At 42.9% G+C, this 26,983-nt stretch overlaps 2 protein-coding genes across 6 annotated transcripts; one reads left to right on the top strand and one right to left on the bottom strand.

Annotated features, from left to right (window-relative positions):
- Window positions 1–1,665: 1,665 nt before the first annotated feature.
- Window positions 1,666–12,753, top strand: EEF1AKMT1 (EEF1A lysine methyltransferase 1). 5 transcript variants are annotated; one of them, XM_039565026.1, is made up of 6 exons: window positions 1,801–1,996; window positions 3,384–3,543; window positions 7,065–7,218; window positions 8,108–8,190; window positions 8,836–9,116; window positions 10,308–12,750. In XM_039565026.1, exons 3-6 carry the CDS (start codon window positions 7,069–7,071, stop codon window positions 10,433–10,435), a joined length of 642 nt encoding a protein of 213 aa, XP_039420960.1. In that variant the 5' UTR covers window positions 1,801–1,996; window positions 3,384–3,543; window positions 7,065–7,068; the 3' UTR covers window positions 10,436–12,750. The 5 variants fall into 5 exon arrangements, 4 of the variants coding, with proteins under 4 accessions (XP_039420969.1, XP_039420960.1, XP_019142008.1 ...); XR_751919.4 differs by lacking the exon at window positions 1,801–1,996 and having other exon boundaries at window positions 2,383–3,543; window positions 10,308–10,598; window positions 11,500–12,753; XM_039565035.1 differs by lacking the exons at window positions 1,801–1,996; window positions 3,384–3,543 and adding an exon at window positions 1,666–1,698.
- A 2,051-nt stretch (window positions 12,754–14,804) lies between these two features.
- On the bottom strand, window positions 14,805–26,172 carry IL17D (interleukin 17D). The gene is made up of 3 exons (XM_039565051.1): window positions 25,931–26,172; window positions 25,524–25,834; window positions 14,805–16,766 (listed from the first exon to the last, which is right to left on the bottom strand). The coding sequence occupies exons 1-3, from the start codon at window positions 25,943–25,945 to the stop codon at window positions 16,451–16,453; spliced, it is 642 nt and encodes a 213-aa protein (XP_039420985.1). The 5' UTR covers window positions 25,946–26,172; the 3' UTR covers window positions 14,805–16,450.
- Window positions 26,173–26,983: the final 811 nt, after the last annotated feature.

The following is a 26,983-nucleotide window of genomic DNA, read 5'->3' as shown; positions in this document are numbered from 1 at the left end:
CAGGACAGGGGAGATAGTTTAACTAGAAATACCTGTCTGCAAAAAATATGAGGGAACAATAAAACCCAATTGTTAATAAGAAATTTCTTTCAGGGTCCACTTTACAGGTGTTCCTGTGTTTGTAGTTCATTTGTCCTCACATCCCAAAGAAACTGCAGCAAGAGATAACCTGGGTTATTTCCTTCCTACAGGGTCACTTGAGCTCCTTTGGAGCTTTCCTTCTAGAATTGTCTTGTAACAGGATTCAAGCAAGGTTTTGAGCTGTTTGCTGCCAAGTAGTATCTGATATCATAACCTAAATAATGTCACCCTGCCCACCCCCCAAGCCACCACACAGCCTTGTGCCCTTATGTGATTTGTTTAACCGTTTTGGTGAGGAGGAATTGCTTGTCAAGGGGCAGACTGCTGCTCTGGGAAATCTTGACTGAGAGTAGGTGTCATCCCAGTCTCATTTCTACTTTCATTTTTCATGTAAAATGCCTTACAAACATGCATGAAATAGGAAAATTACTGAAGTGTCACTTCACTGTAATATCTAAACCACATTTCTTGCTGCACTCAGTAGTGCTATGCAGGCATCAAGACAACTGTGACTTTGCACAATGCAGGGAAAAGGGATTGGTTTGCTTGTTTTAAATTACAGCAGTGGTGGTAGCCTGAATAGATATGGATGCACTCCACGTGAGACAGTCTTCTGTGCTGGGATGAAGACTTGTTTTACCAAGAACTTTCAAAGATAGAGTGGCTAATGCACTGAATGCCAGATCCAGACTGCAAAAGAAGTCTTTTTAAAAGAAATGAAAATGCCCATAGTTCTCTACTGCCGTGGAAAGCCTTGTTTCCACATGAGAGAGAGTTTAAAATATGGAGATCTGAAGGAAAAATTGGCCTGAAGGGAGCCTATAAGAAAGATGGAGAGAAACTTTCTACAAGGGCATGTTAGTGACAGGACAAGGGGGAATGGCTTCAAACTGAATGCAAGTAGGTTTAGATTAGATATTAGGAAGAAATTATTTACTGTGACAGTGGTGAGGCTCCGGAACAAGTTGCTCAGAGAAGCTGTGGATGCCTGATCCCTGGAAGTGTTCAAAGACAGATTGGATGGGGCTTGCAGCAACCTGGGATAGCGAAAGGTGTTCCTGCCCATGGCAGTGGGGTGGTAACTAGATGATCTTTAAGGACCCTTCCAACCCAAACCATTCTATGAGTTTATGAAGTTAAACAAAGAAGATATTTTAAAACTTGCTATCTTTTGAAAGCATCTAAGAATCAGCTTGACTTCTGTTTGTACGCAAGAAAGGGAGCTTATTCGGGCTTGCTAATGTTTAACAGAAATGGAGAGCCTGGACAGGAGAGTCAGATGTAGAAAAACAGTTTGGGGCACTGGGCTGCAGTGCAAGGCAGAAGCTCGTGGCTGGTGAACACCTGACATCTAACTCGAGGGGCCCCTGTGCTCGCCAAGTCTGACAGGCCGGACGCCTGTGGCTGTCTCGCCGCCCAGCTCAGGCTCCGGTACCAGTGTGAGATATCCCAGCCCACCCGGACCCCTCCAGCCGCCGCAGCAGCCCCGGGAGCTCGGCCTGGCCCCGCCGCGCCGCGCCGCCCAGCAGGGGGCGCGCGCCCCCCGGCAGGCACGGCGCGCGCGCCGCTGGGGCGGGGCCAGGGGCGGGCTGCGCGCGCGGAGGGGGCCGGCGGGCGGTGAGTGGCGCGCGGGGGGCGCGCGGGGGGGGCGGGGGGGTGCGGCTGGGAGTCCCCCGCGCGTGCCCCCTCAGCGCCCCCGTCACCCTCCGACCCCGGGAGAGGGCGGCCGAGGCGCGGACGGGCTGGCCGGGGTCACCCCGTGCCCCGCCGGGGTTTCTGTGTGGCTGCAGGGTGCCCTCGAAGCGACGCACAGGGGAGGGGACGGCAGGAAAGGGCCTTCTCTGGGAACCGTCCGTGTCCCGTCAGCCACGTGTAGGAGGGACCGGCGGTCCCGAGCGCTGCCTGCGCGCCCTCCGTGCGTACGGAAAAGGATGGGAATGGGGCTGCGATACATCATGTTTCCCTTCTGCCTGAAGTAGCCACCAGGCCTCCTGACTTTACTTAGCTCATCCAGTGCAGTTTTTGCGTATTTGGTAGTCCTCTGAGAGCTTCTCCTGTGTTAACTTTCTGTGTCAGTTTCATGCACTTCGATCCCCGAGAGGGATTCTGTATCTCAGCAACACCTTGTGTGATGAACCAGCTCTTTGGTTTGGTTTGGGGAGTTTGTTTGTTTTGGTTTTTTGTTTGTTTGTTTTGTTTTGTTTTCGTTTCCTTTGGGGTTTTTTTGTCTGGTTTTTTTTTTTTTTTTTTTTTTTTGGTCAAGGCCTTTGCAGCCTGCACTTGGCCTTTTAATTATTTCTTTGGAAAACTGTATGTCTGCCCATGACATTTATGCTACTCATGATTACAGGTTCTGTCATACTCGTCCTCAGTTACACCTTCCTCGTACTCATGCCCCTGTAAAAGCTGTTCTAGTGTTTGGATGTCTCACTACCCTGCTTGAACTGTCTCTAGTTCTAGTATTTTCCTTGCTTTTTGTTGCAATGAAGCGCCACACCTGCTGTTTAGTTTTATTCTGAATGTTTTGGTAACGTGGAGCTCTTGATGGCTCCTTTTAAATTTATGTAAATTCCGCTTAACCATGTTATCTGACACAGTTCCTACTCAGTCAGGAGATTCCGATTATGATACATGGTTCTCCCAAAACACCACGTCAGTATTTGGTGGCAGCCAGAAAAACACATGAAATGTTACAGTTTTTTAGGAAAGGAAATAGAGTGTAACAGAAAACATCATAAAGTGACAGCATAAATTCGTGATCACCTGTATCTTAGCCGCTGTGTAGAGTTCTAGTCTCAGAAAAAGGGTATGTTAGAAAGTTTCAACATGGATAAGTGAATGTATGGAAAGCCTTTTGTCAGTCCATCAGAGAGGGTTAAGACCCTTCAGATTAGGAAGGGTCAGTTTGCAGAGTGAGGGAAGAGAGGTGACTTAGAGGTGTCTGTGAAATGACAGTGGAGAAAGAGTAGGGCTCAAGCACTTGCATTCTTTTCTGACACACCAGGTACCTGCATCACGTGAAGCGAGTAGCCACGCTCACAGCAAGAAGGGGGAGTCATAAAATGATTGATCAAATGAAGCTTCTTACCAGATGACATTGTAGATTAAAAGTGTTTATGGGAATTTAAGGGATGCTGGACAAGTGTTTCAGAGAACTGCATTCGTGGACTGAATAATTTCAGATGCAGAAACAACTTCCTCAGCAGAATGGTTAATGTCTGGGAGAGTAGAGATTGTGGAGGTATCACATGTATTTGCCTTACCTCACTCCTTCTGAGACAGCTGCTTTTGGCTATCTTCAGGATGGAATCACCATCAGTGTCAACCCTTCAGGACAGGAGAACGACTCGTATCAACCCCTGACCTGCACTAGTACTTTCTTCTTGAACCATTTGCCATGGACATGAATTAAAAGTTACTCAGACTTAATCCTGAAACAGAGCCGACTCAGGTCTGTAGCAGGTGAGCTGCTCCTGGTCCACAAATCCTGGTCCTTCTCTCCCTAGTCCACAAAACCATTAGGACGTAGGAAAACTGTTTCAGGTTTGTCACATGTGCTTTTCTGACATCCTCTGGTTTGGCCATCCTCTTCAGAGGCTGTTTTGTTTCATGGCACCTGAGCCCCATATACTTGAGTTTCTGACTTTTTTCCTGTTGAAGTGCAAGGGAGCAGGCTGCCTGCCTGTGCTTGAGAGTGGCCTCTCAGGTGTTTGAGAAGTTCTGATTAGAAGACTCTACATAACACATGTAGATAATGGCCTAGCAATGCTCCATTTCTTCTGGCTTAAACCATGCTAGATAGCAGAAGGGAGTTTTTGTCTAAATTACTTTAGACTGATGAATTTCATACACTTTATTCTGTCAGTTATTCCTGTTAAAGTGCATTTGGCAATACTCCCAGTATCTTGTCAAATCACTGACAATCAATTCCTTTTAGGATTTAAAGATCTGAAAAATTGCTTCCAATAGGAGAGATCCTTTTTCTATCTCGGCTTTTACTGTGGTGGGGACAGACTCCCTCCACACCTCTATGTGTGTTACTTTGGCCACCTCTCTGGCTGTTGTCTGAGGACACAGGATTTGGATTCCTGTACATGATAATGAGCTGAAGCTTAAGCAGAGTGCAGTATCTTCCAGCTTTTGAGGTATCAGGGCGCCAGTCCAGACATTTAGTAACTTTCCAGTCACTCAGATCAGGACTTCTCTACCTCCAGGCAGGTGGTTGCAGCCCCTTCCAGGTGATTTTCATTATGGTTGCACACCATTGGCCAGCTTTTCTCAGTGTGTGCTACAAACACCATGGATGATGAGCTGCTTAACTCAAAGACTGACTTGGGCAGCTTGGAAAAAACACAGACAGCTAGATTTAACTCTGTTTCATGCTCTCTGTCTTTTGATCCAGTTTACTCTAGAATAAGATCTTTTCTGAAGTTACACATGTGCTTTTTATATACTTAGTAAAAAACTTAAGGGGCTAACACTGTCCTCTTCCTCCCCATTCCCAGAGATGAAGAGCATGGCTTTCCAGTTGTATTTCTGTTCTGTGGCCTTTTAGCAGTCTTTCCTACTGTTTTCTTATCACCTGTTCTCCAGGTGATCATAATTACAGGTGAAATAAATGTACTGGGGACCAAAGACTGTCCTTCTAACTTTGGGTATTTCTTCTAACTTTGGGTATTTTTTTCCTCTGTTTTAGAATTTGGCTGTATAAAAATAGACTTTTCATATATGACCACCAGGAACTATTGTTAAATACATACAACGTTCGTGGACAAGGCCTTGGAGTCTCCTGTGCTGTTCTTATCTCTCTGAATTTATTTTTTGTTTTCTTTGGAAGGGATAATGAAGGGGCTTTCAAACAGTAGAACTGTCTCCCTTGAAGGAATTTACAAGTCTTGTTCACATAAACTCACTTTAATAGTTTTCTGATGTAGTTCTTAAGCATGAGAATGTTTTCATGCTAATGACCTAAGTCAGTATATGCATTCAGAAAAATAAATTGAATTTCGGAGGCACTTGTAATAGGTGTACATAATATTTTTACCATATGTTCTGAGTTACCTCTTCTTACAAAACCTCACAGTTAATTACTTCTTGGTTCCTAAGGCTTTAATTTACAAACCAAAAGGAAGGCTATAAAAAATCAACTAAAAAATTATTAATAGATAAAACATGTCAATGGCAGTATGCCTTTGTATCTTTTGAAACAATGGGAAATTCTTCATCAGCAACTTTATCTGTTAGTGTTTCATTTCATGGGCATGGATTTAGTCCTTGCAAATGCCAGTATGGGCTCACTGAGCAGAAAATAAAAAAAATTCAACTTTTGACTTAAGAACTGCAACTTTGCACCTGTTTCAGTTTCTTAGTGTCAAAGCATAGATGTGTCCTTGCTTAGGGGATAATAGCAAACCAGATCACTGCATGTATTGTTCAGTTAATAAAAAAAAACTTGTGAGTTAAGGAACGATTGCAAAATTCTACCACATCCTAACAAAAATAAATTGTGGTATAGGGCCTAAAATGGGTCTAGTGTTGTGTATTGTTAGAGCACTGTGGCTAGAAACTGTATTATCTGTCTGGACTCACAGTCATTTCTGTAATGAAGACTTCAAATAATACATAATTTAATGATGTAAATATTTTAAAAGCATTTCTGTTTTATTCAACAGAAAACTAGGGGAAAAGTGATGATTTTGGTTTTACTAGGTAGCTTGACTCAGAATTCTTTTGTGTGAGGCTGATGGCATAGGTGGGTCTTTGGGCTGTGAGCAATTCCCTGTTTGGCCAGCCTGGCCTGAGAAGCCAGCAAGTAAATAAATGATACTCTGGAAAAGCCAGGTTTTCCAGATAAGAGCTTCCCTTAGGTGTGTACTGTGTCAGTGGAATGGCAGAGTTATCGCACAGTGGCAGGATAAGGTACCCTTTTTCCAGCAAGCAGGAAGAAGCTGTTTTAGGAAACTTCATATTGAAAGCTCTGCTAGAGCAGAAGGAAGGGTGGAAGGGGAGGAGACTGCCGGAGAGTTCTGGAGCTCTCCTTGTAATGCAGGGAAATAGGAGAAGAAAAGCCATGAGTAGCTCTACTTGAAATTACTCAGAATGTTCATGCACTGTTCAGGTGGCCCGCGGTTCTTGGTGACTTCTGCATAATGCAGGCGTATCCCTGTCTCCAGGCTCTGTTAAAGGCATTGCTCGTGTGCTGGTTCTTAGGCTGGATGCAGGGAAAATGGGTTTCTTGAGAGAAGAATCTTTCTCAGTTTTCTCCAGCTTTTCACGTGCCGAGTCCTTTCCGGCACCACCGTTCCACGAGGTGGCACTGTTCCCTGGGAGAGGCTGCTGTGCTGCCTGGGGTCAGAGGGCTCAGGGATGTTGCGTGGCAGAACCCACTTCAGCAGCTTTCTGAAAATGCCTGTACTTTTCCATTGGTACATACCGTGTCTTTTTGGAGCTTTTCGATGGCTTTTTTTTTTTTTTTTTTTTTTACTTGTAGGTTTGTGGCATTTAGAGGAATCTTTTCATGGCATGGAGGTTTAAGCAAGGTGATGCTGAGCTAGAATGCTGGTTTACTTCATTTGGAGTCAAAACTGTGTGGCTTTTGAACATGGGAAGGAATGACCAACAACTATCATTATTTCTAGGAAGGAAGGAAATAATTTCTGTAGGATTTTCCAGATCCACAGGAAACCAAGAACTGTAATGTCAACTTCCCTGTAAGAACACAAGCCAAATCCATCTTATATAGAAAGGGAACAGTGTTGCTGCTCTTCCTGAATTCTCTGTGGAGACTTGTTATTTCCAATTGGCCTCTCAGTGATTTAAGAGCGCTTAAGTAGAGGGAATAAATTTTCTTTTGTTAGGAGGTTTTCCTAGTTAGTTGCAGTCTTGGTGGAAGTTGTTTTACCTCACAAGATTATGCTGTTGTAAAAACCATTCACCATTGAAAAGGGTTAATTTACTTTATTTTTTTTCTTGTTGACATCTAGGAAAATGGATGATGATGATGATGACATTCCCCAGCTTTCATCCCATACATTGGCTGCGCTCCAGGAGTTCTATTTGGAACAGCAGCAGAGAGAGGGCATGAAGACCTCCCAAGGGTTTAATCAATATTCCATTGGCTCAATAGAAGAGGACTGGGTAAGAAACTATGAATTTCAGTGAATGAAGCACAGATAGAGGAATAGCCCTTACCAAGTTTCTTTTGTGGCTGAATAATGAAATGAAATTAAAGAGGGGAACACTTAAGATGTTCCTATTAATGGATGACAACACTGTAGGGAGATTTGCTTTAGTATTAAGTCTGGGTATAGTTGTTTGCTCCACATGTGCATGGGGAGTACAAACTGAAAGTACATGGAGAGGGAATAAAGCTGCTAACAGAAGCATCTGTCCCTGCTGGAAATTTTAATTCCAGCTTAGCATGTGATAGTAGTAAAGCCTCTTCCCTGAGACAAACATAATGTAACAAGACCAAGTAATCTTTCCTTTCACGTCATATTTCTTTCTGTGTTTTATTTCTTTGTTTTTGTGGATGGCTGTTTTGCTGCTTGTTTTTATTTGTGACAGACTGGTTTCTGATTTGTCTCTGGGTTGGGTTTTTTTGGGGTTTTTTTGCTCTTCCTTTTTCTGATCCATTCCCATTTAGTAGTTTTATCCTTTCTTTCTTCCTATACTGTTACTTCTCACATTCCTTTTTCCTCTTCTGCTAAAGTAACTCAATTTAAGAGCACGTAAATAATGTGCATGTGCACATTGGCCTTGAAATACCTTGTCAGTGGTTTGGATTACTTGGTTTTCCCGATGCTGCGGTTCATGCTTTGGAAACACAGGGTGTAAGGTACCTGCTGCATATCACTAGGAGCAGAAAGACTGTCAGGAAAAGAGTCACCTTTCCAGCTTTACAGTTTGTGAACTGAGAAGTTGCTATGGATTCTGGTTTTCTTCAGTTATGACTCACCACACCTAACTCTACATAGCAGAGTCAGAAGATTTGATGCTGTTTGTAATTGTGTATTATCTTTCTCAGCAATTGAGCCAATTTTGGTACAGTGATGAAACTGCATTGTGCCTGGCTAAGGAAGCAGTTCTGGCAGCTGGAAAAGGTGGCAGGTAGGTTTTAATAATTGTGTTGTAGATTTAACATATCTTTTCTGTAAATATTTTGTTTCTGCTGTGTAGACAAGAGCATGCAGTTTAATTCATTACTCATTGTACTTCATTTTTGTTCAACCGAGATACTACAGAATTGCTTTGATGTTATTTACTGATCTTCCTGTTTATCATTTCACTGAATGTTGTAGGCTGTGCCTTGTAAAAGTTTACTATGAATTTTTTAATTTTTTGAGAAATACGAAGTGCTCCAGAGCATATTATTGGCTTGTAATTCTTTTCTTAGTTTTTATATATTGTTTCTGTAGAACAGATGGAAAAAAATTGGTTTTCTTCCTGTTTCTGTAAAGAGTAATTTTTAATTTTAAGTTTTTGCATGTACTTCCTTGCTTTGCTGAAACAAGACTTTCTCTGTAGCTGAGCTTAAGATCTTTATGTAGAATGGGGTTGAACAGGTAATGAATTTCATACTTAAGTCTCTGTTATTAAAGTAATTGATGGTTAGAATGGAGGAAGAATACCTTACATTTTTGGGACTAATGTTTAAAATCTTTTCCCAAAGCCTCTCTGAGGACTGCTGTAGAGTTTTGTTGCTGTTGCTTGCCTTTTAAAATTACAATTTAAAGTTATTATGTGTTTTCTCAGGATAGCATGCATTAGTGCACCAAGTGTGTACCAGAAACTGAAAGAACAGGATGGTGAAGATTTTTCTGTGTGTGTACTGGAGTATGACAGAAGGTTTTCTGTGTATGGAGAAGAATTTATCTTCTATGATTACAATCGCCCTTTGGACTTACCTGAAAATCTCCTGCCACACAGTTTTGACATTGTAATAGCAGATCCACCCTATCTGTCTGAGGAATGTCTTCAAAAGACTGCAGAGACCATCAAATATCTAACAAAAGGAAAGATTCTGCTTTGCACAGGTATAACTAATAAAAATATTAGGTCCCCTTAAGTGCCTTTTTATCTCTTTCTAATGACAAACTTACATGAGAAAAATACTAACTCAATAATGCTGAATTATCATTAATTGAAGGAGGAATTTGTATCCTAAGCTTTTTATTTGAGTACTTGAGCTCAACCTTTATTTTAAACAGAAGGCACGTGGGTTTTAATAGTTCAAGTCAGTACTTTTTTCCTATGGCATTATGAATTCTACTAAATTTTTGAAGAATTATAAGATCATCCAGAAAAATTCCAGAAATGTATTTTTTCTTGTAAAAGGGCCACTCTCTATAATTGCAATGATTGAAGTTTGGGAATGGCAAACATAGGTGCAAGTTATTGTTTATGTCTTAGGCACTGAAATACAGCAGGAGGAACTAAAAAGCAGTGATAAAAGCAGTGAAAACATATAACTAGGTATCTGTACTTGTGGGTCCTTCTTTAGGAAGGTGCAGTTGCTGGTTTGAGAAGTGATGGGTGTCTACCCAGGTCATGGCTTTTCTTAAACTGTATTGTTATTACAAGACATCTGAAGACATCCAGGAAAGCTTTCCAAAAAAGCAAAGGACAAAACCCCTCTGTACGTACAGTCTGAGGGAAGGCAACCAAGCAGGCAAAACAAAGAAAAATTAAAATAATGTGGCCATTGAAAGCCTGCTCCTTGGTTTAAGTGCATGTGGTAGTCACACACAAGGGTGGTTCTCAGAAGTTTTTTCCCTAGAATGGATAGGTGGTTCTTCAGTTTACTGCTCAAGGCAGTAATTTCTCAGTGTGTAGCTGCAAATATCACACTGTGGTTTATTTAAGTGAAAGAGTGGATGTAATCTGTTTGCATTTCCCATGGCTCCCTACCATTTAACTTCCTTGGAATGCAGCAAGAAGACTGAATTCAAGTTTGTTTACCGTAAAAAGGGCACTGATACCCTCTACTTAGTTTTATGAAATTTCTTGGACATTCATTTCCTTGGGACGTCTTCTGTTCTTCTAGGTTTATTTTAAATTTCCCAACAGATTCTGTTGTTAAGGAAGGCTGAGAGTGTAGCTGCTTTAAGCCTTCCTTCCTTAAAAAAAACAGGCTCTCTATATATGCATTTAGGAGGAGCTATTGAAAAAGTTCAAACATTCTGTTACTGTTTTTTCTTATTGAATACCAGTTATTTTTGCTGCAGGTGCAGTCATGGAGGAACAGGCAGCAAAGCTTCTTGGTGTGAAGATGTGCAAGTTTATTCCAAAACACTCACGAAATTTAGCCAATGAATTTCGATGTTACGTGAACTATGCTTCTGGACTGGACTGATTCTCCTAAGATCATCTGCAAATCTACAACTTCTTCAGTCAAGCTTCCTTCTGTTTTTTATCAGTTACTCCACATTTTTCAGTGCTGAAATATTTGGCTCCAAGGACTGTTTTCTGGGATAACTGGAATCAACACAGTGTGATGGCCACTCTCTTTCAAAGGAGTAAGCATTTGCAGTTACTGTGTTTCCTATTAGGTAAATGCAGACCAAGCAGTGCAGGTGCTGGATAATGGGAACTTCTCTGTTAGAGTTTCTTTTTAACTGGTAGCTTTTACCATTTGAGGACACATCAGTGACCTCTTTGAAAGGATTTTAGCTTATAACAACACATAGGTGTTTGCCTTGCAGGCATCAGAATCATCATTGCCGAAGAACTTGATAGTTCTGCAGTAATGTAACCCATACATGTCCCTTAAATCTTGAATCATAATGGCTCTGATTAAATATAGTGCCTACTTTTTAATAATTTCAATATCAAACTAAAGATGATCTACAGATATGTCAAGTTTATAGTTACAAGAATGGTTATGATTTTTTTTCCAGTTGCCTGGTTTTATCTTTTTCTCCTGTTCCACATAGCAGTAGAATAGAAGCATCTTAAAAATCATTGAACCTTACAAGGCCACTGAGGAATAACATATTGATAAACTCCCACTGTTTCAAATAGAAAAATGTTAGATTTTATATTTAAGGTTTGGACTATATTTCAGTCAAAGTAGATGATGCACTGGAAAAACTTCACTTTGGGTAAGTAGAGATTTTTGATAACTGGTATTTTTAAAGCCAGTTTTGACTAACCTTTTGACTACACTAGTGAATTCTTGGGTGGAAGTTAGTTCATAAATTTCAAGGCACTCAACAGTTTTATAATCTCTAAATACACTCTACAAAACACAAGTACTTGTCTTTGTATGTCGTACTGTATAAAGGCTAATAGAAATGCTGCATCTACAAAATGAATCATGTAAAATGAAGTATTAAATTTATTTTGTGGTGGGAATAAGCCTAACAAGACTTTTTATAACACAGTGATAATACTCATATATCTGCTGTTTGAATGCAGATTTTCCCATCTGGTGGAGTAAACAGCTGAGCAGGAATAAAACAGATGGATTACTATCCTCTCTCAATGTTCAGAGAATGGTGCTGTCTGAGCTGGACACAACAGTGCTTCATAAATACCCACCCAAGCCACTATATCTCTCCTCCCCATTTTTCAAGAGATCTCTTTGTTTCCTAAGGCTTTTCCTTCCTCACATTTTACGCCTGCTGGTTCCTCCCTGCATGTAGTGTCTCTGGGTTCCATGGCAACAATTTTCTTCCTCTTCTACACGCCGGCCTCTCCTGACAAGCTCTGTGAGCCCAGGACCCATACAGTCTTGCCTTTCAAACCAGATGCCATCCTTGCTGCTGAGCCAGAATTCCCCTAAAAATGACTGTCCACAGGTGAAATACAGCTGGGTTTCGTTGTTTTCCAGGAGGCTACACCATCACTTTTATGTGGCCAGTGTAAAAATAAAGCAAACCAGAACGTTAACTGCATAGCTGTTGGCACAAACTTGTACTTCAAACTGGTTTATTACCTCAGTGTCTTGCACACCAAGCAGATGGAGACAATGAAGTAACTCATGAAACTTCGTTTTTAACTACATAGAGGCTTCAAGTGGGACAGGTATCATTGCCAGAAGGGATGATACTATTCCCCTGCCACCCACCTACATTAGAATGTGCTGTTCAAATTGAAGCCTCACCTGTGTTGCTGCTTTGCTTGCTTATTTTGGTAAATGTGTGTTATTGGTCTCTCCATAGTGGAATTAAAAGACAGCTTTGCTAACTTCATCAGAAATATTTCTTAAAAAGATAAAAATGCACCATTCAGTTGTACCAAGAAGTTCACTTCCAAGAAAGTCACTGCTGCTTCTCACATGTAGGTCAGAAAAGGGGCACTGTGAAGACATATAGTTATGAAACTGAGAGTACATGAAAATCTGCGCAGATGCACTCAACAGAGCAGCCCGTTGTCCACCAGCTTCCCTCTTAAAAGCCTGGGGAGTGCAGGCAGCTGCCCAAGCAGAGCTTGACTAGTGGCATTTACAGCCTTCATCAGTGATGGGAGGTAAACTATTTTTGTCATACTTGATTCCAAGGAAGTAGCTGTTTCAGAGAAGGGTACAAGTCACAAAAATTCGTAGTGAATTTGTGTTTTGTGCCAGCGTGGTAACTTTAAGAAATACTATGTGACAGCAAAATCCCTCTTTTCTTCTGTAACAGGATTATGAATAAAAATACCAGCGTCAAGTAATGATTGACTTTACTGGGCATGTCTGATGGGTGGACCTTCTGTTGGAACAGACTGTGGTAAAGTGTTAGCACCATGGTACTCTTCCATTGGCATTTATGACTGCACAGTCATATGTGCTACAGCCTCTTTAACTACCCTAGTCCAGGTAGTTATGGCTGATCCCTAGTCCCAGCAAGATTAATAGATGTTTATACCTTCTGAGCACATCCCAGCCTTTTTCCCTTTTCCTCCTGCTGCTTTCGTGTTCATGTTCCCCCATGCAATTCCATGTTTACTTGTAGCTGTAGATCTTCACCTAGTCAGACAGACACCTTCAGGTGACTGGCAAGTAAACCCAAACTAGCATCTCAGGCTTTCCTCAGCCTTCCTGGTTGATAGGAATTTTCCAACCTACCTTGAGCGATACTACAGACCAGAAAATAATCTCTTTACTGAGGATATTGTTCTGTGTTTTGTGGCTCCTAATGTATTCCAGGGACAACCTTGTTGAAGGAAGAGATTTTCCTGGCACAGAAAAAATTTTCTCAAGTCAACTGCAGCTGCCAGATAGTTTTAGCTTTGAATTGTTTGCACTTATTGGGCCTGGAGTTGGTTCAGTGAGGCATTTCATGTCTGCCTTCTATCAACAGTTTGTGAAGCCTTGAAGCAACTCCAATGAACACTCCCTCCCCCATTCAAATTAAAGGCAAGGCTGCGGCAGCTGTAACCAGAGGGCTGGAAGCTGGAAAATGTCACACCACATTTGAAGTGAAACTGATATAAATCCATGATGTGATGACCTTGTTAAAAAAAAACAATTCCAAACAAATGCAAACTACATTTAACACTCAACCTTTCCCACATGAGTAATGTGGAGAGAAAGGATGTATGGAAGGATATTTGGAAGGCCAGCAAGTGTTTGTGTAGCTAGTAGCTCTTGATGTTAACAAACAGATGCTAAAACATAAACAGCTTTTAAGAGACACCTAACTGGAAAGCTGGATCAGGAAGCAAACCGGCTCAGCTAAAAAGTCTGTCACAGAGGAAAAGGAGGATTAAAAAGGGAAAATGGGCTTCTGAACAGGGTAACATAAAGGTGCTTGAACCATGGGAAGCTTTCTGCACTTGTTGCAGTGTGAGAATGAGTTTGCCAACACACGCACTCTATTGATCTGTGGAGGTTTTGCAGTTCTCTAATACTTTCATTCAGTTTCTGAAGCTTTATATATGCTAAAACATCTGCTTTTCTGGATTGGAGAAACTGATTATGTTCCATTTACCTGATCTTAGCTTGCATTCTCGCACCTGCTAGGAATTCCTTGAACATGGTCTAGTTACTTGAAAATCTCAAAATGACTCCATAACTAATGCCTGCAGTACAGGGGAAGAGAGTTGCAACAAAAAGTGAGATTTTTTTTCTCTACATCACGCAAATATATCCATATGCTCTAACAACCGATCTGTTGCCAGCAGATTTGTGTAACAAAAGTGTGTGGGCAGACAAATGAGCCCTGCTGGAGGGCATCTAGGTATTTACTAAATGTTCAGTACTGCATGGTTGGACATTTTGCTGTTGTTGTTTTGGGTCATTTTACTGCCTTTTAGGGTGAAGACTTTGCTTTCTATGCTGTGGAGTTTGAAGGGTCAACTTCATGTTGCCTTAAGTGTACATGTGGAGAAAAACCCCACAATGTAATGGTGAAATGCCTTACAGTTGTAAGGCATCAAGCTACTGAAACATCACCTAGTGCAATGTTTCTCCAATTTTGTGGGTCAGCCTCCCTTTTGAGCCCCTTTGATTACCACTTCCCTGTGCCCTGAGGGTGAGAAGTTCCTCCACATTAGGAGGAAGGAAAAGAGCTGCAAGTATTTACATTCTCTGGGGAACAGGTAACTACCTATAATTGCTGGCAGCAGCCAGGCAATTAGCTGTTCTCTGAGTAGTATAAACATTTTATGACCGTCCTTGAACTCACTTTTGCAGATCCCCTTGAGACAGAAGCATCACAATCTGAGGAAACACAAATCTAAAGACAAGGAGAATTGAAGAAAAGCATCTGCACAAAAAACACAGCTACAAACTTCAATCTGACATTGTGATGAGAATCTTTTATTCGTTTCTGGAGTTCTTAAAGTTATTTTAGGCTTTGTAAGAAGTTACAGATTGCAGTGTAAAAATACTGTTATGCTAGACTGAGGCAGAGAGAGCAAAGTCAATAATTATGCACCAAGAGATGGAGTTGTCATACAACTTTCATTCTCTCTTTAACTTGTTGTGATTAGCTCACAGTCTTTCCATTCTTCATCCAACACTCCAAAGAAGAGTGTGTTTGTGTAGCATAGGGGCTTTCTCTGCTGTGAATTAAGGCCAATTTTGAGATTCATGATGCTGCATATGATGTTTATTCTGTAAAGATATTGCAGTCACAATCTTTCAGCTGTAAAAGAGATTCTCTGCTAGGCATTCAGATGTTTATCCATTTTGGCGAGTGTGGCCCTTTGAGGAATTATGCTTAGCAAGGCATGCCTGGTCATTCCTGATTCTCATTCACTAAGCTGAGTCAACTCTAGTCACGTGTTCTGGAAATGCAAGTTTTTGTGTATCCAGGGTTTCTGGTGAGGGCCTGCCATCAAGTTCCATCAGCAGTAGGCTGCACAGATGGAAGGCTGCACATCCACAGACCAGCAGCTTTTGCAGGTGATTGTCTGTTACATGTAGCATAAGGAGAAATGAGTAACAGTAATGGTAAAAATCAGTTGGATTTAACAAGTTTGGATTAGCTGGGACTCAATTCAATGACCTCTTGTAGCATGAGGAAGTTAAGACCTAGCCTGCTTACTCACCTGCAGCACACCTGAGGTGAAGCCTATCCTTGGTACTTACTTTTTAATGGGGAATCTCCTCTCCTAAAATGAAAAAGGTTTTTTTTCACCTTTCAGCTGCATGGAACACAGTTTTATCACAAGAAAGTTAAGCAGTCAGTGATGGATGAAATCAAATACAGAATTCTTGGGACCCAAACTGTATTTTTTTTCAAATTGATATTTTCTGTATAATTAGACTTAGTCCACATCAAGAAAGTCCACTGCATTTTTACAATATTCTAGCATGTTTTTTGTCAACACCTTTGTACCCTTAGCAATTTGGCGAGCTTAAAAATAGCAAGCAAGTAGAATATTGCTTCATGAATGACTAACTCAGCAAAAGTTTCCTTGCTATAGTGTATAAATTAGCAAAAGAGGTAACAGCTCAGAGGTAAAGCTTGGAGTTTATGCAGTATAAAGGGAAGCTCTCCCAGCCTGAGAAATTATCCTTTTAACTGCTCATATGTCACATGTACAGCAGCTATGTGTTTTTTATATAACTGTACTTAAAAGTAGAGTATAAGAGATTCCTTAAAAATACCTACAACCAGTAGCCTGCTATAGTAATAGCTACCATGTCTTACAGTTGCATCATCTTCTAAAATTTACTGTGAATAAGTAAAGATAAAATGTTCTGCTCTAAGGGGGAAAAAAAAGGAGTTTGGAGTAATGAACTAAACAAGTTTACATGAATGAACTAAAGAAGTTGAATGAACTGCCATCTCTAATGATCTAAGTGACTGGACTTTCCATCTTGTATCTGAAATAACTGTAAGCAGAAAAAGAGGGCAAGTGAGTGTGTTTGCTGCTGCAGTGCAGTTTCCTGAGGTGGTGAGATGATGATGTGAGGTCATCATCATCTCATTCTTCATTCTGATGAGGGCTTGTTCTGGCTCACCAGCAGCTTCACTTCTTGTTTATCTATGCTGGAATTTACGCTCTCTGCCTCCTTTTCCTGCTCAGGTACGCAGGTGCAGCCCACAGGGATGGTGATGTAATCCTCAGTGTAGACGTAGCGGCCCCCGGCACAGGTGGGCGTGCGGCGCAGGATGACCGTGGGCATGAACACCGGGGTGCTGCGGAAGTGGAAGCTCTCCTCGCCAAAGATCCCCATCAGGCAGCCTTTGCACAGGCAGTAGGCTTCAGGAATGTATTTAGGGTATCTCATGGGATCATAGGAAATTCTAGAGAGCAGCAAATAAAGATTCATTAGTACCTCTAAAAACAGGGTTATTCATCTGAAATTATATAATCTTATATATTATTATTATATCATTATAATAATTATATCATGTTTTTGTCATCTTTACCAGGAAAAATAGCTGTAGCTCTTGCTGTCTGGCTTCTAATTTGTAAAGTGTAAAGAAAAAAACATGAACTGCTTACAGAACTGATTAAGTCCTACAGTGCACATGGAAGTATGAAGTGTCTGGCTTTCTGAATTGTGAGATTCAAGGGTTTAAACAGAATGAGTTTTGTGTTTTGGACTGAATGGGTAAACAGAGCCTTAAAAAGGACACCTGGGCATTTCTAGACTTTTTATCTGCCTTGAGTTCTTCAAAAATTGGTACAAATCCTTGTTAACATTATTATTGTTAAAGCCATGACATGATGTTTTAAAATTTAGTAATTTAAGTAGAACTGAATTGTACTATTATTTCTGCAATAGGTTTTGCTCCCTAGTATACTTGGGGTCGTAAGAGCACCTTTCCCCTTGAAAGCAGAACTCTGCATTGCTTTTTCTAATTCATGTCTACTGTATCTTCCTCTAACCAGATAATAGCAACATTTTCATCCCCACACTGAGATAAACTCTAACTTCCTGGGATGGCATATCCACAGCTTCTCCAGGCAACCTGTGCCAGTGTCTCACCACCCTCACTTCCTAATACTTCCCAATATCTGCCCTCTTCTAGTTTAAAGCCATTATTCCTTGTCCTATCACTCCATGTCCTTTTGAAGAGTTCTTCTCCAGCTCTCTTGTAGGCCCCCTTTACTGATACTGCAAGGCTCAGCCTGTCTTCTTAGGAGAGGTACTCCATCCCTTTGAACATCTTCATGGCCTCCCCTGGACTCACTCCAGCTGGTCCGTATCCTTCTTGTGTTGGGGTCCCAGAGCTGGATGCAGTCCTCCAGGTGGGAGCTCTTAATAGATCTTAAAGTGATCTTAATAGATTTAAAACAATTTCTAAATTGTGTTTCCCAGGGTTGGCAGCACTTCCTTGGGTATCCAAGTGTTCACCTTTTATCTCTTCAGGCCATCTCTGAGATGAGAGGAGGTTTCAGGTTTGGAAGAGACAGAAGTCTGCCTCAAGCTGTGACTGCTAGTCAACAAAATCTGTCCTCGTGAGAGCAGGCAGCCTGGCTCTCCCTCTCACACCCACCCCTGGGTTGACACTGATGTTTTTCTGGTCACAGGATTGATCCAGGAATTCATTCAACTGAGGAGTAACTCCATCAAAAGCTGGGGTTTGGTGTGTCAGCTGTTTTGCCACACATGTACACAGAGCTCTACACCAGCAAGGCAGAGTGAACAAACAGCTGTAGGTGGGGACAGAAGGGAGCTGCCCTTTTCAGAAGTATCACCAGTTTATCCAGTTAAAGGAAATCTGGAATGACAGCTTTTGCCAAGCACAAACTTGATTATCCTGTCATCAAGGAAAATAGACTTCTTAATATATATATAATGACCATTATATAAAATTTAAAGAATTTGTTTTCCTCATGGGAAAATCTGACCAGTTCTCTTATGGCCAGACATCTGTGATGTTGCAGATATTTTTTTTGCAATGCTCCTCTGTCCCATTTATACTTGCTTACTTTCCCCAGGAAATACCTTCATGTTACAGGATCTCACACCAGTGTGAAATAAAATGTCTGGTAGGCAGCAGAAGGGAAGAAAGCGGAACACAGGCCTTTCTACATGATACATTGCCATTTCAAACTCAAGTGTGAGTAATTTCAGTGGTGGATTGTTAAACACACCATGTGTCAAGTCATTGGTATTTCCTCTACTGTATTATCTCTAGCACCTGGTTTATGATGTTACTAGAAAGCATGAACATGCTTCTGCATGCAAACATGAGAGGTTTCACTCATGACAGGGGAACACTGTTACTGGAATCATGGTCTACAACCATCTCTCCAAATTCCCACGTGGAAAAAGTCAGGTATTAGTGGTGTGGGTTTTTTGAAAGATGGTGTGGTTGTGGCATGGTTTTCTGCTTTCCAAAGGAAAAAATCTCTTATATTACTAAGTTCAATGTCAATACATTATGTGAGGACTGGAAGGAATCAGAGAATCCAGACTTAATGATGGATTCAAAATATAGATGTGGTTTTGCATCCAGACCAGAACTTCAAGGCTGAAGCCTCTAAGTAATACCTCCTGAAATTAATACCTTAACTCAAATGTCACTAAAATTTAGAGCCATATACAAGGATCTGCATCTTCAGCTCCAGCCTGTTCAGAAAAGCCATATAAATAAAACTTCATTTGTGTCTTTCTAGGCAATCCAGACCTGCTTGGGTCTGAACCACTAACAAACAAGAGTAACATCCAGCACTTAGCTGGATAAATGCAGTTGGACCTGCTTCCTTGTGTTCACCTGAACTGAGCATAATCACACTGCACAGAAAATGACCACTGCCTCAACTATATCAATCAAACTATAGTTTGATTCCTCTCCATTACTCCAACCACTACAAGCCACGTTTTAACATCTTCTCCTGGAAGAGAGTAAACATGTTTGATCAGGTTAACTAACCAGGTAAAGACACATGCTCCAAGTTCTCGCTATGTCTTTCCTACATGTAGTGAAAAACACACCCAAGAGTTGGATGGAGCTGGGAAGAGCAGTGGAGAACCAGAGAAGTGCAACTTTTCACTGGTACTCAAGTGTCCCCTGCAGCCTCGTGTCGTTTGCTGTAGCCACTGCTGCAGACCAGACAGCCCAGACACTTTCATGACGATTGCCCTTGTCCGGTGAACTCGGGTCACCACTGTGTAAAGCTAACTCTGCCTCTCCAGCACTCCTGGCTCCCAAGTGACAGGAGCAGTGAGCTGTGCTGGTCTGCTCTATTCCCATCTGCTGGAACAAGAAGCAGGTTTGTGCTGAACTGGAACTGCTAATGAAGTGTGACTCGGCTGCTTTTCCTTATGACCCTACGAGTGCTTAGAGAGCTCCCAGTGAAAAGCAAACTTCCTGCCATTTACGTACTGAGCCTGGAAACTCAAGAGAAAACTTTCTGTCAGAAGTAAAAGTCTTGCAGAGACTTAATTTGCCTTCTCCTGTACTGCTGCTTTTATATGTAGTATTTTTAATAATATTGTCACTTCATAATTTCCAAGCTTCTGATTCCACGGGGTCAGATGCTGTGCTAGGGCAGGCAGCCGACTCGTCAGAAAAATCACTGTTAGCACTGGGCTAACAGCTGGATGTTATCAGGAGTCTAATAAGCAGATCATCATCCCCTTCCTTTGCACTCTGAAATACTTACAGGATTAAGAGCTAACAGCTTTTTTTCTCCCTTGCCAAGACATTTCTTTCCCTATAGCAGGTGTTCTTTTGTTCACATTATGGTTAGTTTATTTTATATACAGGCAGCAACATAGGTATTAGTACTATAGGTAGCACAGTGCATGCACAAAAATAGCCCAGTGCTAACTGATTTTCTGAAGAGTTACACAAACGTGCTCAACTAAAAAGGATGGCAGCTCTGCATCCCCTTGTATTCTTTCTCTTGGCAGCATCTTTGGGACATGCACACCATGCCACATGGTAATGCTAAATCCTGGAAAATGTCTTGGATAAGCTTCTAGAAAATCACTGGAGTATTATTTGAAGGACAGTCCTCTTGTATGACTTCCTTCAAACACATTGCAGGCAGCTTGGCTTTTACCAGTGAAAAAATGACTTGCCTGTATTACCATTATTAAGATTTTATGTAAATGAGCACTAAACCAAGGATGCTTATAAACTGAAACAGATTTTTGAAAAACAGAAAAAACAAGCTGGGCAATGTTTAAGACAGGGACTGGCTAACATCATCAGAGAAACACTGACGATAAAAGTTAAATCTCTGTAAATTAACCCTTAGTAGATGCAGGATTAGGGCCCAGAGGTAGGAACAAATGCGATGGGATTTGGAAGTTCAGAAACATGAAAGACTTCCTGAACGCACACAAAGAAATTTTGCTAAACTGACACAGAAGTGTTTTCAAATTCTCTGATTGTTACTATAGCCTTAGACATCAGAAAATAAAAACAGAGCTGATATATACAGCTGGTTAATGAAAGTCATCTGTGCTCTGCAGCACCATGAATGGAATCATGAATCAGCACTACCTGTAAAAGTGCTGCTGACTTCAGTGGGTGCGGGAACTCACGCCTTCTGATCAACGAATCAACATGATTACGCAGAAGCTTCTTGTTGTTTAAAGTACACTCCACTCACACATCTCACAACTTTGACATCATACCCTACTTATACAGTTCACTTACTTACACATTCTATAACTTCCACATATCACACTACCTATACATCTTTCTTACACCTTTTACAACGTCTACCTAATGCAGTACTTACACATTTTACAACTTACACATTCTACCTACTTTTACATACTACTCTACTTATACATTTTACAACTTTTACATAATACAGTACACACACATTTTGCAACTGCTGTGCATGAGATCTCACATTGCTTGAGATTGGTTCCTCTATTTTGCTCAATGAGCTCTGCACATACTTTTCTGATAATATGATTGGTTTTAATCTAGTGCAGCACAGTCCTTTTTCATCTATTTCTTGGTATTTAGTTTTTCAGCTTCTTCTTTCCCAGTTCAGCACAGTTTACCTCTCAGTCCTTGATGAATTCCTGAGGGCTCTAACAGGTGAGGCTCCTGATCCAGACAAGCAGCATCAAGATGATGACAGCAAAAAAACCCATCCAGTGATCAGCAGCCAAGTTAATCCAGGAAATCCAAACAACAAGACAGCAAAGGACAGGAAACAGATATAAACCTATCCCACTTCTCCCCTCCAACCTTCAGATTGGAGCTTAAAAACCCTCTTGGGGCTGATGGGCTGCAGCTGAAGGTGGAAAGGCCAGGTGAATCCGGTGAGGGTAATTCCAGCCTGGTCCTACTCTGAGGGCTCTGGTAAAAATAACTAAAAATTGTTTGGCTAGGGCATACTATCAAGGTTCAAATACTTTACAACAAGGAGGATCAGATTTTTCCACCATTGCTCTGAGCTTTATGATCAGACCCCACAAATGTTTAGGAAGACATTTAAAATTAATCCTTTTTATAATGGCTCTTGTCCATGAGCAACTTGTCTGTGCCTCTCTGGAGCTGTGCTTGCACTGCTAATGATCACCATGATTGTGGCTTCTGTAAATGTTAACAAGAGCACCCATCCTGTGATGTCGGCAGCGTCTGCAGGTCCACCCATATCATTAATTCTTGCTAAGCAACTCTGAACCATAGCAGTAGCCAAGTGGCCCTTGCCAGAACCTCCTTGTACAAGCAGGCTCTCTGGATTTCATTGATTGCCATGTAATACTGCTAAAAGGATGAGCAACCCCTGGATAGATGTCACAAGCTGGCACACAGTCAGCCTGATGATTTCATGGAAGGACAATTTCACGGCAGAACTTCTGCTGCCAGCTCTATTTTTTAAAAAAGCTGGGTAATTTGTAGCCCAACTTCCTGAAGTGCTGAGCAAATCCAGCATGCTCAGCTGACTTCAGGGAACTCTGCTGTCTCTTTATAGCTCTGCAGAGCAAAGAGTGATTCACGTGATTAAACTCTGTGCCCTGAGTTATATACAGATCTCCTGTGGCCATCAGGATGGAATTTCAGTATCAGATCCACAAACTAGTATTTTTCCCCTAACTTCTGCCTTAAATACCACCTGTTGGTTGCTGCTAGCAGTAGGGTTGGGGACCAAATGGATCTGTGGTGCAATCCATGTACTACTCCTGTATCTCTGGGTTGTAGCAAGCCAAAAGTGATGTAAGTCATGATTTTTGTATAACCAAATTAAAATACCAAGTAATGGAAAATAAACAGTAAGCACAGAATAAAGACAAGCAAAGAAGCCACACAAGGATTATCTGAGCTTTGAGCCAGTCAAACCTAATTCTTCCACACTTAAACAGAATGACAGGTTTGGGATACAGGTGATGCAGTAGGGTCAACGTTATACACAGTTCTCTAAGTAATATATTTGATTCTTTCTCATAAATGCTGATATGAAAAAATTCCAGTTGACTTGCACTGAACAGTCATGTGAACAGAAGAATTACAAGCAGCAGCATTAAACAGCTGGGACCAGGTTCCTGGGGAGATATTCACGGGAAGGTAAGTAGAGCCAGACTTAATATCTTTATTATTAATGACCTGGAATAGGGAGTATAAACAGTATGTTAATGAAATCTGCAGATGGTAACAATGGGAACTGCTGTAACACCAATGAAGACAGAGAAACAGCATGAGGTATCTCAGGCATTAAAGTGTAGGTCAAAAAGAAAAAAGAGTCTTTATGCACAGAGCAGAAATGAATTGCACTGTAAGTCTTTAGGTGCAGAAAATAAGTCAGAGAGCAGGATGTCTGTGAGATGCTGGAACAGGACAGGCAACTTGATGCAAATTTCAAGTTGTCAAGTTCAGCCTTTGAGCAGCGTCCTATCAGCGCATACAAGAGGGGTCTGCCAACAGTAAATTTATTTATGAGCCTTCACCACTAGAACAACTTTGGTGATTCAGAAGGCAGTTCAGGAGACAGCAATGAATCTGTGTAGGGGAGCAATTTATGAGGGAAAAGGATTAAATGCAAGTAGGCTTGTCAAGAAAGTGCTGTAATACGGAAGAGATCCGTGTGCGGCTTTTCAGATTAACACTCCAGCGATGGAGAAGAAATTGGGATTGTATAAGTGAAATTGGTTAACCATTGACAAAGCATAATGGGACATTACTTGCAGTCTTTAAAGGAGAGCTGTGTGCTCTTCTCAAAGATATGGAGTAGATCTAATAGCATTAAGGAGCTTCCTGGGTACCCAGCTGAAGACCACAGAAACGAATCTTCACATCTGGCTTCAAAATCTATGAGATAGCAGGTGGTAATAACTAATGCACGTTAGCAATCTTATACTTTACACTTTAATTACACATTTTGAGATATCTGTTGCTGTCTCATTACACACTAATGATACAGTAAAAATGCAATCACAAAAAAATCTGTAAATGAGAGCTGTTAACTAGATGGTGTACTTAGGCCTCTTTACCCTACAGAAGACATTTTTCCCTCTGAATATAATTTTAGATTTTGCTTTTAATAGTGTAATACTTTTTTCCACTATCTTTTAAAATTCCTAGCTTGGAGATGTCATCAAGTTACTTGTATGTGAATCGTTAGTGGTCTGTCTTGAAAACATTTTGATGAAAAGTACAGTGGATTTACAGCTCCTTAATAAACCTTTTGTAATCCAGCCCCTAAAGAGCAGCTGGTTCTCTGTTAAGAAGTAAGCCTACACAGAGCTCCAACTGAAAATAAATACCTGCCCAACAAGATGTAAGGATGGAGGGCACTGTTTTTAAACCAGAGGAACAATTTTCTGATAGCACTAGTACTTTGCAAAACCACTGCAAAAAATACCTGAGCTGAATAGGAGGTGTTTCGTTCATGGTATTTATTTACTTTGTGCACTCTTAGGTAGCTTAAAAATCCTCAGTGTGCTTAGAGAAAATGTATTGCTAAAAATACTTTGCTTATGAAGGGCTTACTGAGCAAATAAACCGTCTTTCTCTCAGTAGGATTACTTCTTACACTAAAAGCAGGCAAAACCCATGCCATAAAATAAATATTTGTTGGAGAGCACTAACAAGGAGATAACTGTTTGCTGAATACACAGGAAATGCATCAAAGTATATACCAAGGATAATGTATAAAAAGTAGCAAGAAAGTTCCTTTTAAGTTTGCACATTTTAGCTTCCTGTTGTCTGCAGTCCTTTACAGAAAGCTGTCTTATTCAAACCACCAGAAGACTTCACAGTCTTCTGAGAATGTGATCACACACTGGGTTTAGTGTATTAGATCAGTGGTTTCCAAGCTTTTCCAGAGCTTCCTATAGAAATGCAGGCCCTTGTTTTGTGTATTAACCAGCCTCACAACAAATTTACTTTACTTAGTTGTTTTTATGCCCCCTTAAAAATAGTCTGTCAGCCCCTGCTCCCCCTTCCGCCTCAGGGGAAGAAGGTTTGCAAAGCACAGGTTGAAAACACAGGTGCAGAATATTGCTGTACTCATTCCTTGCCTACGCTCCTACAGCAAACTGGACACCAAGCCCTTTGGAGTGTTTGGTAGGTGAAGATACGGCTCGGTTGGTAGGTCACCTGAACACAGACTGTACCCTGATGTATTTTAGAAACCGCGGAGCACCTGGAGTCACATTTTGGCGAAAGCATCTGAGCCCTTCTGTGGCTGCTGCAGAGTCAGGAGGTGCTTCTTTGGTGGCGGTTCTTTGCTGAGGGTCCTCTGAGTGAACTTCACATATGACAATTTGCCCAAGTGACTTTTTGAGGGTGGTCTGTGCTCCCGGGTGGGTGTGGATGTGGGTGTGAGCTCCATCTCACGGCTTGCTCCACCTCATTCATTTCTCTTTTTGCCCATTAAACATATTCCTCACGTAAGCTGTTTTTACACAATTACCTTACATCGCCTACTTAGACGTGTGCTTTAGCACCTTTCCTGCAGGCTGCTGCCCGGTGCCGCGGCCACCCCTTGCCTCCCGAGCCGCCCCGGTCACTGCGCGGGAAAGCCGGCGGAGCCCGGCGCTGCCGGTCCCGCACCGGGACACCGCCTCGGCTCCCTTCAGCCTGCCGGGACCCCCTGAGACGGCCGCACCCCCCTTTCCCCGGCGCCGGAGTCACCTGTATGCCCAGGGCGATGCGCTGCGCAGATTGACGGGGAGCCGGACCTTCTTGTCCGCGGGCGGCCGTGCCCCGGCGGGGCAGCTGGCGTTGTGCTGGCGGCCCGGCGGCTCGGGCTGCAGGGTGTGGTGGAAGGCGCTGAGCATGCCCGCCGCCAGCCGCCCGTACAGCTGCTCCAGCAGCTCCTCGGGCCGCTCGCCGCAGCTCCGGGTCCGCGCCGGCCGCTGCTTGGGCGCCCTGGCGGCCTCCGGGCGGAGCGGGAGCAGCGCCGCGCAGAGCAGCGCCAGCAGCGCCGCCAGCGCCGCCCGCACCTGCAACGACGCCGCCGTCAGCGGGGATGGGGGACACCGGGGACACCGCTCCCGCCCGGCACCGCAGCCCCCGGCCCCCGGTCCGCAGCCTCTTACCCTGCCTCGCTGCATGGCGGCCGGGCTGATTCTCCTCGAGGGAACTGGGGAGAGCGGCGGGCTGCGGCGCCGCGCCGTGCCACTGGCTCTCCCGGCGGAGGAGCTGTTGGAAAAGTGCCCTGCGCCTCACTGCATCTCCCTTGGCCTCGCCTGCCAGGAACATGTTCGCCGGCGCTCACGGAGGCGGCGAGCGCTCGGCGCCGGGCGCGGGCCGGTCCCGCACCCAGCGCTGCCCGCAGCCCCAGGGACACCCCGCGGGCACAGGCGGGCTCCTGCCGCTAGCCCGCCCCGGGGCCCTGCCGCGGGCACCCCCCCGAGCCACCGGCCCAGTGCTCCCCGCAAGCCCGGGGGCCCCGTCGGGAGCCCCGCGCTCCCTCTCACCGAACCGGCGGCACCGGCAGGAGCCGGGCTGTCCTCAACCCCGCCGGGACGCTCGGCACCCTCTGGGCCAGGGCTCGAGATTGAGGCAGAGCCAGGGGGATTTGGCCCGGTCGTAGCCGAAGTGTCAAGGCTGATGTGAAAAAACGTGGGGATTTACAGCTGGGGAAGGGACTACTCTAGCCCGGACTCTCGCAGTCATTTTAGGGCCATTGGCACTGTCCCTCGTAGGGATTTGGGATTTCCCACTTGCCCGACTCCAGGCAGCACCTCTAGCGTGTTTCTCCATCCAGCTGTGTCGTTTCTCCAGCACGAACCGAGGTGGTTGATGTCCAGCATGAAGCCTGGGGCAGGCGACCGTGAGGCCGCTTGGAGCCTGATCCACCCGCTCCTCCGGCGGAGGGGGCCCGGGGTGGACACCCACGGCGGTGTCACTCTGCTGACTGCAAGAGAAGCCTCTTCAGAAGACGAGAAATTTGCATGGTACATACCTAAAGGACGTTGAGGTGAGTCTCACCTCTAATGGCTTCTCCATCTATCCTGTATCTGTATTCTGTATCTCCTAAAAACACATGATGTGTTTCATGGTCTCTGGCACAACCCACAGAAATAAGCATCTGTAGTACTCTGGGTCATAAAAGATGTGATCCACTGAAATGGTGTGCATTACAAACA

Source organism: Corvus cornix, chromosome 1, assembly GCF_000738735.6.
Source record: "Corvus cornix cornix isolate S_Up_H32 chromosome 1, ASM73873v5, whole genome shotgun sequence".
Classification (NCBI taxonomy): domain Eukaryota; kingdom Metazoa; phylum Chordata; class Aves; order Passeriformes; family Corvidae; genus Corvus; species Corvus cornix.
This window is presented reverse-complemented; position numbering and strand designations above follow the sequence as displayed.

Coding starts and splice junctions, on each gene's coding strand:
- EEF1AKMT1 (XM_039565035.1), top strand. CDS start 7,069: ATGGATGATGATGATGATGACATTCCCCAGCTTTCATCCCATACATTG. Junction 7,219..8,107: donor GCTCAATAGAAGAGGACTGG/GTAAGAAACTAT, acceptor TATCTTTCTCAG/CAATTGAGCCAATTTTGGTA. Junction 8,191..8,835: donor GCAGCTGGAAAAGGTGGCAG/GTAGGTTTTAAT, acceptor GTGTTTTCTCAG/GATAGCATGCATTAGTGCAC.
- IL17D (XM_039565051.1), bottom strand. Junction 16,767..25,523: donor GCATCGCCCTGGGCATACAG/GTGACTCCGGCG, acceptor GCTGCTCTCTAG/AATTTCCTATGATCCCATGA.